The sequence below is a fragment of the Leptodactylus fuscus genome, chromosome 6 (assembly GCF_031893055.1).
Source record: "Leptodactylus fuscus isolate aLepFus1 chromosome 6, aLepFus1.hap2, whole genome shotgun sequence".
Classification (NCBI taxonomy): domain Eukaryota; kingdom Metazoa; phylum Chordata; class Amphibia; order Anura; family Leptodactylidae; genus Leptodactylus; species Leptodactylus fuscus.
This window is the reverse complement of record NC_134270.1, coordinates 152,488,481-152,501,942: the sequence shown is the minus strand read 5'-3', so window position 1 is coordinate 152,501,942 and position 13,462 is coordinate 152,488,481. Positions and strand designations below refer to the sequence as shown.

Genomic DNA, 13,462 nt, shown 5'->3' with positions numbered 1-13,462 from the left:
TATGTATTCCAGCTCATCGGCGGACGGACGCCGATGAACTGAAATTGTGACAGGCAAGTGCCGGGGGGCCCCCAGAGGCTCTGTGGGCCCCGGCACTTGCCCGACTATGCCGTGCGCTGACGCCGGCCCTGGCATGGCATTATGAAGTCTGAAGACTACCAACAAATATAGGCGGATCATCGAACCAACAACCTGCGGACGAAGTTGCGGGCAGAGGATAGTAAATTTATAATTGGAAATGTGCAGAGAGTGGACAGATCTTTAAAGTTCAGATTTACCTCTGGATTGGTGTTTTATTATTACAGCACATGGCAGGAAAGATTTCATAGTCTGCTCTAGGGGTCAAAGAAAAAATATAAATGCACATGCCATGGCCATTCCTCCATAAACCTTCTCCGACTCCCCAGGTTCAGTTTAGAGCCTGGATTAACTGTTGTGTGACATCACTATATTTATCATACCTGTAATGTGACATCACTATATGTATTATCCCAGTGCCGTGACATTATCTGTACTGTGACATAACTGTGTGTATTATCTCTGTACTGTGACATCACTGTGTGTATTATCCCTGTACTGTGATATCACTGTATGTATTATCCCTGTACTGTGACATCACTGTGTGTATTATCACTGTACTGTGACATCACTGTGTGTGTATTATCCCTGTACTGTGACATCACTGTGTGTATTATCCCTGTACTGTGACATCACTGTGTGTATTATCCCTGTACTGTGACATCACTGTGTGTATTATCCCTGTACTGTGATATCACTGTGTGTATTATCTCTGTACTGTGACATCACTGTGTGTATTATCCCTGTACTGTGACATCACTGTGTGTATTATCCTGTACTGTGACATCACTGTGTGTATTATCTCTGTACTGTGACATCACTGTGTGTATTATCCCTGTACTGTGATATCACTGTGTGTATTATCCCTGTACTGTGACATCACTGTGTGTATTATCTCTGTACTGTGACATCACTGTGTGTATTATCCCTGTACTGTGACATCACTGTGTGTATTATCCCTGTACTGTGATATCACTGTGTATATTATCTCTGTACTGTGATATCACTGTGTGTATTATCCCTGTACTGTGATATCACTGTGTATATTATCCCTGTACTGTGATATCACTTTGTATATTATCTCTGTACTGTGACATCACTGTGTATATTATCCCTGTACTGTGACATCACTGTGTGTATTATCCTGTACTGTGATATCACTGTGTGTATTATCCCTGTACTGTGATATCACTGTGTGTATTATCCCTGTACTGTGACATCACTGTGTGTATTATCCCTGTACTGTGACATCACTGTGTGTATTATCACTGTACTGTGACATCACTGTGTGTGTATTATCCCTGTACTGTGACATCACTGTGTGTATTATCCCTGTACTGTGATATCACTGTGTATATTATCTCTGTACTGTGATATCACTGTGTGTATTATCCCTGTACTGTGACATTACTGTGTGTGTATTATCCTGTACTGTGACATCACTGTGTGTATTATCCTTGTACTGTGACATCACTGTGTATTATCCCTGTACTGTGACATCACTGTGTGTATTATCTCTATACTGTGACATCACTGTGTATATTATCCCTGTACTGTGACATCACTGTGTGTATTATCTCTGTACTGTGACACCACTGTGTGTATTATCTCTGTACTGTGACATCACTGTATTATCTCTGTACTGTGACATCACTGTGTGTATTATCCCTGTACTGTGATATCACTGTGTGTATTATCCCTGTACTGTGACATCACTGTGTGTATTATCACTGTACTGTGACATCACTGTGTGTGTATTATCCCTGTACTGTGACATCACTGTGTGTATTATCCCTGTACTGTGACATCACTGTGTGTATTATCCCTGTGCTGTGACATCACTGTATTATCTCTGTACTGTGACATCACTGTGTGTATTATCCCTGTGCTGTGACATCACTGTGTGTATTATCCCTGTACTGTGACATCACTGTGTATATTATCCCTGTACTGTGACATTACTGTGTGTGTATTATCCTGTACTGTGACATCACTGTGTGTATTATCCTTGTACTGTGACATCACTGTGTATTATCCCTGTACTGTGACATCACTGTGTGTATTATCTCTGTACTGTGACATCACTGTGTATATTATCCCTGTACTGTGACATCACTGTGTGTATTATCTCTGTACTGTGACACCACTGTGTGTATTATCTCTGTACTGTGACATCACTGTATTATCTCTGTACTGTGACATCACTGTGTGTATTATCCCTGTACTGTGATATCACTGTGTGTATTATCCCTGTACTGTGACATCACTGTGTGTATTATCACTGTACTGTGACATCACTGTGTGTGTATTATCCCTGTACTGTGACATCACTGTGTGTATTATCCCTGTACTGTGACATCACTGTGTGTATTATCCCTGTACTGTGACATCACTGTGTGTATTATCCTGTACTGTGACATCACTGTGTGTATTATCCCTGTGCTGTGACATCACTGTGTGTATTATCTCTGTACTGTGACATCACTGTGTGTATTATCCCTGTACTGTGACATCACTGTGTGTATTATCCCTGTACTGTGACATCACTGTGTGTATTATCCCTGTACTGTGACATCACTGTGTGTATTATCCTGTACTGTGATATCACTGTGTATATTATCTCTGTACTGTGACATCACTGTGTGTATTATCCCTGTACTGTGACATCACTGTGTGTATTATCCTGTACTGTGACATCACTGTGTGTATTATCTCTGTACTGTGACATCACTGTGTGTATTATCCCTGTACTGTGATATCACTGTGTGTATTATCCCTGTACTGTGACATCACTGTGTGTATTATCTCTGTACTGTGACATCACTGTGTGTATTATCCCTGTACTGTGACATCACTGTGTGTATTATCCCTGTACTGTGATATCACTGTGTATATTATCTCTGTACTGTGATATCACTGTGTGTATTATCCCTGTACTGTGATATCACTGTGTATATTATCCCTGTACTGTGATATCACTTTGTATATTATCTCTGTACTGTGACATCACTGTGTATATTATCCCTGTACTGTGATATCACTGTGTGTATTATCCCTGTACTGTGATATCACTGTGTGTATTATCCTGTACTGTGACATCACTGTGTGTATTATCTCTGTACTGTGACATCACTGTGTGTATTATCCCTGTACTGTGATATCACTGTGTGTATTATCCCTGTACTGTGACATCACTGTGTGTATTATCTCTGTACTGTGACATCACTGTGTGTATTATCCCTGTACTGTGACATCACTGTGTGTATTATCCCTGTACTGTGATATCACTGTGTATATTATCTCTGTACTGTGATATCACTGTGTGTATTATCCCTGTACTGTGATATCACTGTGTATATTATCCCTGTACTGTGATATCACTTTGTATATTATCTCTGTACTGTGACATCACTGTGTATATTATCCCTGTACTGTGATATCACTGTGTGTATTATCCCTGTACTGTGATATCACTGTGTGTATTATCCCTGTACTGTGATATCACTGTGTGTATTATCCCTGTACTGTGACATCACTGTGTGTATTATCCCTGTACTGTGACATCACTGTGTGTATTATCACTGTACTGTGACATCACTGTGTGTGTATTATCCCTGTACTGTGACATCACTGTGTGTATTATCCCTGTACTGTGATATCACTGTGTATATTATCTCTGTACTGTGATATCACTGTGTGTATTATCCCTGTACTGTGACATTACTGTGTGTGTATTATCCTGTACTGTGACATCACTGTGTGTATTATCTCTGTACTGTGACATCACTGTGTGTATTATCCCTGTACTGTGACATTACTGTGTGTGTATTATCCCTGTACTGTGACATCACTGTGTGTATTATCCTTGTACTGTGACATCACTGTGTATTATCCCTGTACTGTGACATCACTGTGTGTATTATCTCTGTACTTTGACATCACTGTGTATATTATCCCTGTACTGTGACATCACTGTGTGTATTATCTCTGTACTGTGACACCACTGTGTGTATTATCTCTGTACTGTGACATCACTGTATTATCTCTGTACTGTGACATCACTGTGTGTATTATCTCTGTACTGTGACATCACTGTGTGTATTATCGCTGTACTGTGACATCACTGTGTGTATTATCTCTGTACTGTGACATCACTGTGTGTATTATCTCTGTACTGTGACACCACTGTGTGTATTATCCCTGTACTGTGACATCACTGTATGTATTATCCCTGTACTGTGACATCACTGTGTGTATTATCCCTGTACTGTGACATCACTGTGTATATTATCCCTGTACTGTGACATCACTGTGTGTATTATCCCTGTACTGTGACATCACTGTGTATATTATCTCTGTACTGTGACATCACTGTGTGTATTATCCCTGTACTGTGACATCACTGTGTGTATTATCCCTGTACTGTGACATCACTGTGTGTATTATCCCTGCACTGTGACATCACTGTCTGTTTTATGTGTACTGTGATATCACTGAGCACATTATCTCTGTAATGTGACATAAGTGTATTTACAACCATCCCGATTTCCACGGGACATTCACGATTTCGGTGATGTGTCCCGTGGTCCCGGTTGGAGGGAGGTATGTCCCGATTTCAACTCAGATCTGCTTTTGGAGGACGCAGATCTGAGTTGAATACATAAGCAACTAAAGCAAGGAGCTGTCACAGCTCATCTCCTTGCTTTGCCGCTGCACTCCGGATAGTGGCTGTGTAGACACGATGTGATGACGTCACATCGCACCTACAACTGTGTTAGCGAGACTGCGGAGAGAGCGGCGGGGGAGCGAGGAAAAGGTGAGTGTAAGTGGTTTTTGTGTGTAGACATTGAGGTGGAACATGAAACTGGGGGCAGATGAAGAAGGGGACGGCATGACACTGGGGGCAGAGATGGGGGACATGAATCTGGGGCAGAGATGTGGGGACATGATTCTGGGGGCAGAGATGGGGGACATGATTCTGGGGGCAGAGATGGAGGGGACATGATTCTGGAGGCAGAGATGGGGGACATGACTCTGGGTGCAGAGATGGGGGGACATGATTCTGGGGGCAGAAATGGGGGGACATGAAACTGGGGCAGAGATGGGGGAACATTAATCTGGAGGCAGAGATGGGGGGACATGAATCTGGAGGCAGAGATGGGGGGATATGAATCTGGGGGCAGAGATGGGGGACATGAATCTGGGGCAGATATGGAGGGGACATGAATCTGGGGGAAGAGATGGAGAGGACATGAATCTGAGGGCAGAGATGGAGGGGACATGAATCTGGGGGAAGAGATGGAGAGGACATGAATCTGGGGGCAGAGATGGAGGGGACATGAATCTGGGGGCAGATGAAGGGTGTATATGAAACTGGGGGAGAGATAGAGGGGGGACATATAATTTACGGGTGACTGTAGGGGGATTATACTGTGTGGGGGCACATAAAAAATGAATGAGAATGGGCGGATTCAACATAAAAGTGAGTGGAGCTAATTTTGTCCCTCTTTCAGTTTTTCAAAAGTTGGGAGGTATGTATTTATTATCCCTGTACTGTGACATCACTGTGTGTATTATCCCTGTACTGTGACATCACTGTGTGTATTATCTCTGTACTGTGACATCACTGTGTGCATTATCCCTGTACTGTGACATCACTGTGTGTATTATCCCTGTACTGTGACATCACTGTGTGTATTATCTCTGTACTGTGACATCACTGTGTGTATTATCTCTGTACTGTGACATCACTGTGTGTATTATCCCTGTACTGTGACATCACTGTGTGTATTATCTCTGTACTGTGACATCACTGTGCGTATTATCTCTGTACTGTGACATCACTGTGTGTATTATCTCTGTACTGTGACATCACTGTGTGTATTATCCCTGTACTGTGACATCACTGTGTGTATTATCCCTGTTCTGTGACATCACTGTGTGTATTATCTCTGTACTGTGACATCACTGTGTGTATTATCTCTGTACTGTGACATCACTGTGTGTATTATCTCTGTACTGTGACATCACTGTGTGTATTATCTCTGTACTGTGACATCACTGTGTGTATTATCTCTGTACTGTGACATCACTGTGTGTATTATCTCTGTACTGTGACATCACTGTGTGTATTATCTCTGTACTGTGACATCACTGTGTGTATTATCCCTGTACTGTGACATCACTTTGTATATTACCCCTGTACTGTGACATCATGGTATATTGGAGCGCCATTACAAGTTTTCGGATGGGATCCATGGTTACTTTTACATACCAACCCCTTTTTGCCACCCATCATGTTAAGACTCCTATCCAGTGGCACAGCTCCCCTGCCTGAATTAGGATTGTAATTGGGCACATTTGCCACCTGCTCCTCTAGGAATTCTGAGTGCCCTCACCTGTTACTGTTTTGTGTATTTTCACACTCACTTAGGCATCAGATCCCCTCATTGCTGTGATTAATCACCTTCTTCCTATGGTGTAAGTAATTGTGAGTCACCTGGCATTTCTGCAGACTAGCTAAATGTCGGCGCCTTTCACTGCTCGGATTGATTGCTCATAAGGTCATCCGTCATAGATTTACAGCTGGGGCAAAGCAACAGGGTTCCACCAAGGCAATCTCCTAGAATATTTACAAACTTTTATCCCCCCCAAAAAATCTGCAGCTATAAGTGATCATTAGTCCTGGTAACAGCTGCCTAGTTCGCTGAACCCAAAACACACTGAGGATTAGCAGAGCCAAGAATCCTCCCGAGACCAACATGCCAGTCATTGATTAGTTACCATGACATTTGGTTTCATGGGATGACACATGACGTAGATGATGTCTTCATCAATGGAAAAGTAGAACCTGGAAGATCTGGATTTGTCTTATTTGCTATGCATTATTGACATAGAGACAACATTTTTTTGTAGGATGTATTCACACCCACTGACTTATGGGGTTAATCAGGTTCATCTAATGATATCCCATAGGGGTAACATAGGAAAATTAATTGGCCCTCTTCCATAGTAATCTTGTAAAATGCATATTGAATATTCATCCCAGATGCGAGAAAGCTTAGCTACACTTCAACGTCTCCGTCCTGATTGTGGGAAGAAATTAGAGCATCGAGAGGAAACCCATAGCAGTGAATGTTCAGGGTATGTTCATTGCAATGAAGCCACATCAAAAACAGCCACAGTGGGCATACACTGGCTAGCCCAATTGAATTGGGTCAGCATGCCAGCCCATGGCAAAACAGTGTGCAAAGTGCAAACCGTGTCCGAAACCCTGTGGCTCGTGTCTGGTTGGTGGACAAGGAAACTATGGGAGCTGCTCGTGCTTGACAGATCCAATGATCCTCTCTATTGGTATGTCTGAGCCTTCCAGAGTCTATTCCCCATTGTGCTTGCCCTCATATAACCTTTGCTCCCAACACCTCCAACAGCTAGGTCAGAATGGTCTAGATAGGGGACAATTAGTCAAAATCCATTGAAGTTCCATTGTCCATTGAAGTTTGTAAACTAGACAAATTGTCTACCAGTATGTCATCAAGGCATGTATAGCAGTCAACAATCTCTCACCAAGAGGCATAATACCCAAAAGGGGCCTCTGAGAGGTGTTTTATAGGCTATTACTATTATATATTTTGCTTCCTTACATAGCACCATCATATTCTTCAATCATGAATGCAGGTTGATCCTGGGGGTCCTGTCATCAAAGAGAACCATGGGGCATGAGGGTCATGGGCAAATGGCCTGTTTGCAACCACTCCTTGGGCCAATTTACCATAAAGTGGGAAAAATTCCAGATTGTAAGGACCCAACTGGGACCCTCTGGTTGGAGATCACTAACCTATGGTGGAGTATTTGAGCTACTGAACCACCAAACCCAATTTAGAAGTTGAACCAAAATCGCCATATCAATCTTGTATAAACTATATTGTTTATTGGTGTGGCCCCTAGACTATGTCTATGGATAAGATAATCCTACATTGATGGCTTGCCTTTACTGTACACACCTTGTTTTTCTTTGCACCAATTTTGGTCATTATTCTTTTAGTTTAGGTTGTACTTGGCAGTAATAACGTATGTCTTCAGTGTCCACCGGTATCTACCTAGTAGTGGTGGAAGAGTGTAGACCATAGGTATAAGGATAGGAAGATGCGCCCAAGATTTAGGACTCTTTGACGCCACTTAGTAAACGTGCCCCTATGCTATAGATAGGATGTCCTGAGAGTCCTCCAGGATGCTCTGGAAATACAAATCCATGTGAAGAATCCTCAGCGGTCCGGGGATTAGTTACATTACAGGACTTGGAGGATTTAGTCATCTAGTTGCTAAGCATCCAATGCTCAGGTTAAATGGTCTGAAAACTGATATAACAGCAAAAATGACAATTCTCATACATGCGACTGGGCTGTCATAGTTCAGACTCTGGAGTAAGGGCCCACGTCAAGACAGGTAAGTGATATTATCATGGCTAGCCAGAAATCACAAGGATTGTTCTTCTCAATGCAGATTTGTGAATTTACATGTAACAATGTAATAGTCTTACAAGGAAAACATCCTCATGATATTTCACTGATAGATAGAAAATAAGGAATAGAAAGATGATAGACAGACATATGAAATATAGATTGATGGATGAGAGAGAGAGAGAGAGAGAGAGAGAGAGAAAACACTGGCAGCACTCCAATAGTGGTGAAAAGAAGTCAGTGATTTATTCCCAGATGCAACATTCCGTACGGACTGGAACCTTGCTAGATAGATAGATAGACTAATATGGTTGCCATACATCATGGCTCAGTACTTCTCTCAGGTGTATATTAAGGCCACCATGTAGTTGGGTGAATCGCCAGTTCCAGGACAACCAGGACTGTATTGAAGGCTCCCAGGCTTGTCAGCCATAAACTTGTATAACAGATCGCTCTATGCAGCCTGTAATACAAGTACTGCAGCTTTGTAGAGCATTAGCTTTGCAAGGCATCATATTAGGGATCAGACCTCCTGGGGTTCAAGACCGCTAGGGGGTCTAAAAATTACAGTAACTAAAAAAGTTGAAAAAAAAAATCTAAATCTATTGTGGGATCTGGCATCTAGATCTATTGTAAGGTCTGACATCTGGATTTATTGTGGGGTCTGACATCTACATTTATTGTAAGGTCTGACATCTGGATTTATTGTGGGGTCTGACATCTGCATTTATTGTGGGGTCTGACATCTGCATTAATTGTGGGGTCTGACATCTGGATTTATTGTGGGGTCTGACATCTGCATTTATTGTGGGGTCTGACATCTGGATTTATTGTGGGGTCTGACATCTGGATTTATTGTGGGGTCTGACATCTGCATTTATTGTGGGGTCTGACATCTGCATTTATTGTGGGGTCTTTCATCTAGATTTATTGTAAGGTCTGACATCTGCATTTATTGTGGGGTCTTTCATCTAAATTTAATGTAAGGTCTGACATCTGCATTTATTGTGGGGTCTGACATCTGGATTTATTGTGGGGTCTGACATCTGCATTTATTGTGGGGTCTTTCATCTAGATTTATTGTAAGGTCTGACATCTGTATTTATTGTAAGGTCTGACATCTGTATTTATTGTAAGGTCTGACATCTGGATTTATTGTGGGGTCTGACATCTGCATTTATTGTAGGGTCTGACATCTGGATTTATTGTAGGGTCTGACATCTGCATTTATTGTGGGGTCTGACATCTACAGTTATTGTGGGGTCTGACATCTACATTTATTGTGGGGTCTGACATCTGGATTTATTGTGGGGTCTGACATCTGGATTTATTGTGGGGTCTGACATCTGCATTTATTGTGGGGTCTGACATCTAGATCTATTGTAAGGTCTGACATCTGCATTTATTGTGGGGTCTGACATCTACATTTATTGTAAGGTCTGACATCTGGATTTATTGTGGGGTCTGACATCTGGATTTATTGTGGGGTCTGACATCTGCATTTATTGTGGGGTCTGACATCTGGATTTATTGTGGGGTCTGACATCTGCATTTATTGTAGGGTCTGACATCTGCATTTATTGTAAGGTCTGACATCTGGATTTATTGTGGGGTCTGACATCTGCATTTATTGTGGGGTCTGACATCTACAGTTATTGTGGGGTCTGACATCTACATTTATTGTGGGGTCTGACATCTGCATTTATTGTAAGGTCTGACATCTACATTTATTGTGGGGTCTGACATCTGGATTTATTGTGGGGTCTGACATCTGCATTTATTGTGGGGTCTGACATCTGGATTTATTTTGGGGTCTGACGTAGGTTTATTGTAGCGTCTGACATCTACATTTATTTTGGGGTCTGACGTAGGTTTATTGTGGGGTCTGACATCTACATTTATTGTGGGGTCTGACATCTACATTTATTGTGGGGTCTGACATCTGCATTTATTGTGGGGTCTGACATCTGGATTTATTGTGGGGTTTGATGTAGGTTTATTGTAGGGTCTGACATCTGTATCTATTGTGGGGTCTGACATTTATGTTTATTGTGGGTTCTGAGGTCTAAAGTTATTGTGGGGTATGAGCACAGTTTTAATTTTGGGTACAATAGCAGAATTTATTTGGGGGCCTGGAATTTTTTGAAAAGTCTGACAGCAGATTATATTTTGGAATCTAATGGCTGAATTTATTGTGGGGTATGACAGCAGTATTTATGGTGACTGTTGGCCACTAGTCCATAACATAGTGAAATCAGCAGGAAGGTCATGAGAAGGGGGAGTCCTAAACATTGAATGGGGATTCCCAGACATCAAATTTGGTGGAGTCACTCCTGAAACGGGTTTCATTTTTATATTTGCTGTCCTCAGGTACGTCATGCCTCCTCTCATTTTGTGTGATAAATATAATAACAATTTTTGTGCAAAAAAGTTTCCAGTTGCCCCATTTCCTCCCTGAGTTTGCACCTATAACTTTCACATTTATGCTTTCTTGTAGGATTTAGCCATCTTTTTTGCTGATATCAAGACCTTCGGATACATTTTTTGACACCCTAGAAAGATGCCCCTGTCAACTACTGAGTTGGCTTTTTATAGTTTGTTGGTAGCTTCTGGAATATTGGGCAACGCTTTGGTCCTACTGACTATTATCATAAATGCCTTGGAGAACAAGACGATGCCTCCTTCCGACCTAATGCTGTCCAACCTTACAGTTATTCTCCTGCTACTCTCCATCTTACGGAACGTTTTGGTCATCACTTTCCAGCAAGGAGTGGAGATATCATTCAACTCCCACTTGTGCAAATTGTTCCTGTTCATATGGACTCTGTTGAGGTCCATGAGTGTTTGGGGAACTTTTTGTTTGAGTTTTTTCCATTTTATAAGCATCAAAAACTATTATATAAAAATCAGAAGACGTGCCTTTCGGACCACCGTGAAAGCTCTAGCCCTAATTTGGGCATTTAACTGTTTGTATTTCTTCCCCGCATTGTTTTATATAGACCATACGAAATCCAACTCGACATTTACGGTGCAGTTGGTAAGCACTAGCACTAGGCCAGTGTATGGTTGCGTATGGCACTTTCCAACTCCTCGTGCAGACCTTCTCTTTGCCACCATAACATTGGTTGTTCATGAAGTCATACCAGTCATTCTTATGGTGGGCACTAACCTAAGCAGCCTATATACCCTGCAACAGCACTCCAAAACCATAGCGGCACAGAAAACCATCAACCGCGTGGCAGTAGAGCGCAAAGCTGCCTTGGTGATCTTCACCCTGGTTGTTTTCTTTGTTCTCTGCTGGGGATCCAACATTGTGGCAAGTAACTACTACAACTTTACCGGAGGCTCATCCTCCTTATCGTTTCTGTTGGTCATAGCCAACTTTGGCTCCTACATCTTCATGGGCTTCAGTCCTCTGTTGTTACTTTTTGGGCATAGCAAGTTGAGAAGAAAACTGGTTCATTTACTTTGTAAACAATGGAAACGTCAAGTCAGTCCAGCCGACTACATGCCCAAGAAGAGCAACTGCAATGTTTCCATTGTTAACTTGTAAGACCCAGCCAAGTTGACAATGTTGTCTATTCTGCAGGCAGCTGGTTATAGGAGAAGCGGAAAAGGTTGATGTATAGGGGGGATTTATGAGGGCTGTGATTTTATACGTCGGTTTAATCCATACCCTGCTGGCACTATTTGCACCAATTTACTCCAATTTTCTGGCATGGGTTATAGTAAAACTGATGGCGTCCCTGCCTTCCTAAATTCCTCCTTGCTCTAACCAATGTCTTACGTATTGGGGATGGTGTGAAAAATAGTAGCCAGTTATGAATAAGTCTGACCACATGACTAGTAAACATAGGAAAAACAAAGATTTATGTTATATGGAAGCTTTTCCCCAGGGGTCAACCTACCTTTGTCGCCGCCCGAGGCGGACGACAGAAAGCCCCCCCCCCCCCGGAGGAGGGGGCGGGGCAGAGGGGGCGGAGAGAAGGGGGCGTGGCGGAGCAGTGTTAGCAGGCAGACAGCAGGCAGAGAGAGGACCTGCTCTCTGCCTGAGCGTGAAGGGAGGCCGCTGGAGCAGAGCTGCTCCAGCGGCCTCCCCAATCCACCGCTCGGTGACACTAAACCAGTCCAGGACAGCTTGTCCTGGACTGGCTTAGGTAAGCAAAAATGCAGCCCTCCCCCGGGCCCTGGCATAGCGCCGCCTGAAGCGTTTGCTTCAGGTCGCCTCATGGGAGGTGCAGCGCTGCCTGCAATATACTGTGCTATGTCAGGTTTCTTATGATTTCTGCTGTAAACCTCTATGTATGCTTGTCAGGGTAGCAAATAGGAAAGATCGGGCCCCATAGCAGGAATGGACCCCTTATACTGTAAAGTTCCCCCTTTACTGTCCCACACACAGTATAAATCCCTCTTTACTGATCCCCCTATATGATTCATTGCCCCTTTATTGGTTCCCGTACAGGCCCCCAAGCAGTATACTATTCACATTACAGGCCCCCATACAGTAAGTTCCCCCATTACACTCCTCCATACAGCATACTGTCCCAGGCTCTCATACAGTAAGTAACTCTGTTATGGGCCCCTATACCATAAGTTCCCCAATAACAGGCCCTCATACAATAAGTGCCCTCGTTACAGGCCCCCATAATGTAAGGTCCCCTGTTCCATGCCCCCATATCGTAAGAGCCCCTGTTATAGGCCCCATGCAGTAATGAGTAGGGCAATTCACACTGGAATTATACGGGATAAATGTCTGTACAGCATTGGGGTCTTAGTCGCACTCCAGAGCTGTCTTTACAAAGTCGTCCACCCGCCCAAAATTTGATACTTGTATGTAAATGATGTCACTGTTTTGATGTATATAAAGCTTCTGCTTATGTCTAAGCTAAAGGAAAATGTTTGTTCTTGTACCGTGTTAGCCAGTG

General features: G+C 42.7%; 1 protein-coding gene across 1 annotated transcript; it reads left to right on the top strand.

Moving 5' to 3' along the window:
• The first annotated feature begins 11,097 nt into the window (after window positions 1-11,097).
• Window positions 11,098-12,090, top strand: LOC142210094 (olfactory receptor class A-like protein 4). Its single transcript, XM_075279123.1, has one exon. The coding sequence runs from the start codon at window positions 11,098-11,100 to the stop codon at window positions 12,088-12,090; it is 993 nt and encodes a 330-aa protein (XP_075135224.1).
• Window positions 12,091-13,462: the final 1,372 nt, after the last annotated feature.

What these genes read in the sequence shown, in the direction of transcription:
- LOC142210094 (XM_075279123.1), top strand. Translation starts at nt 11,098, where the DNA reads ATGCCCCTGTCAACTACTGAGTTGGCTTTTTATAGTTTGTTGGTAGCT.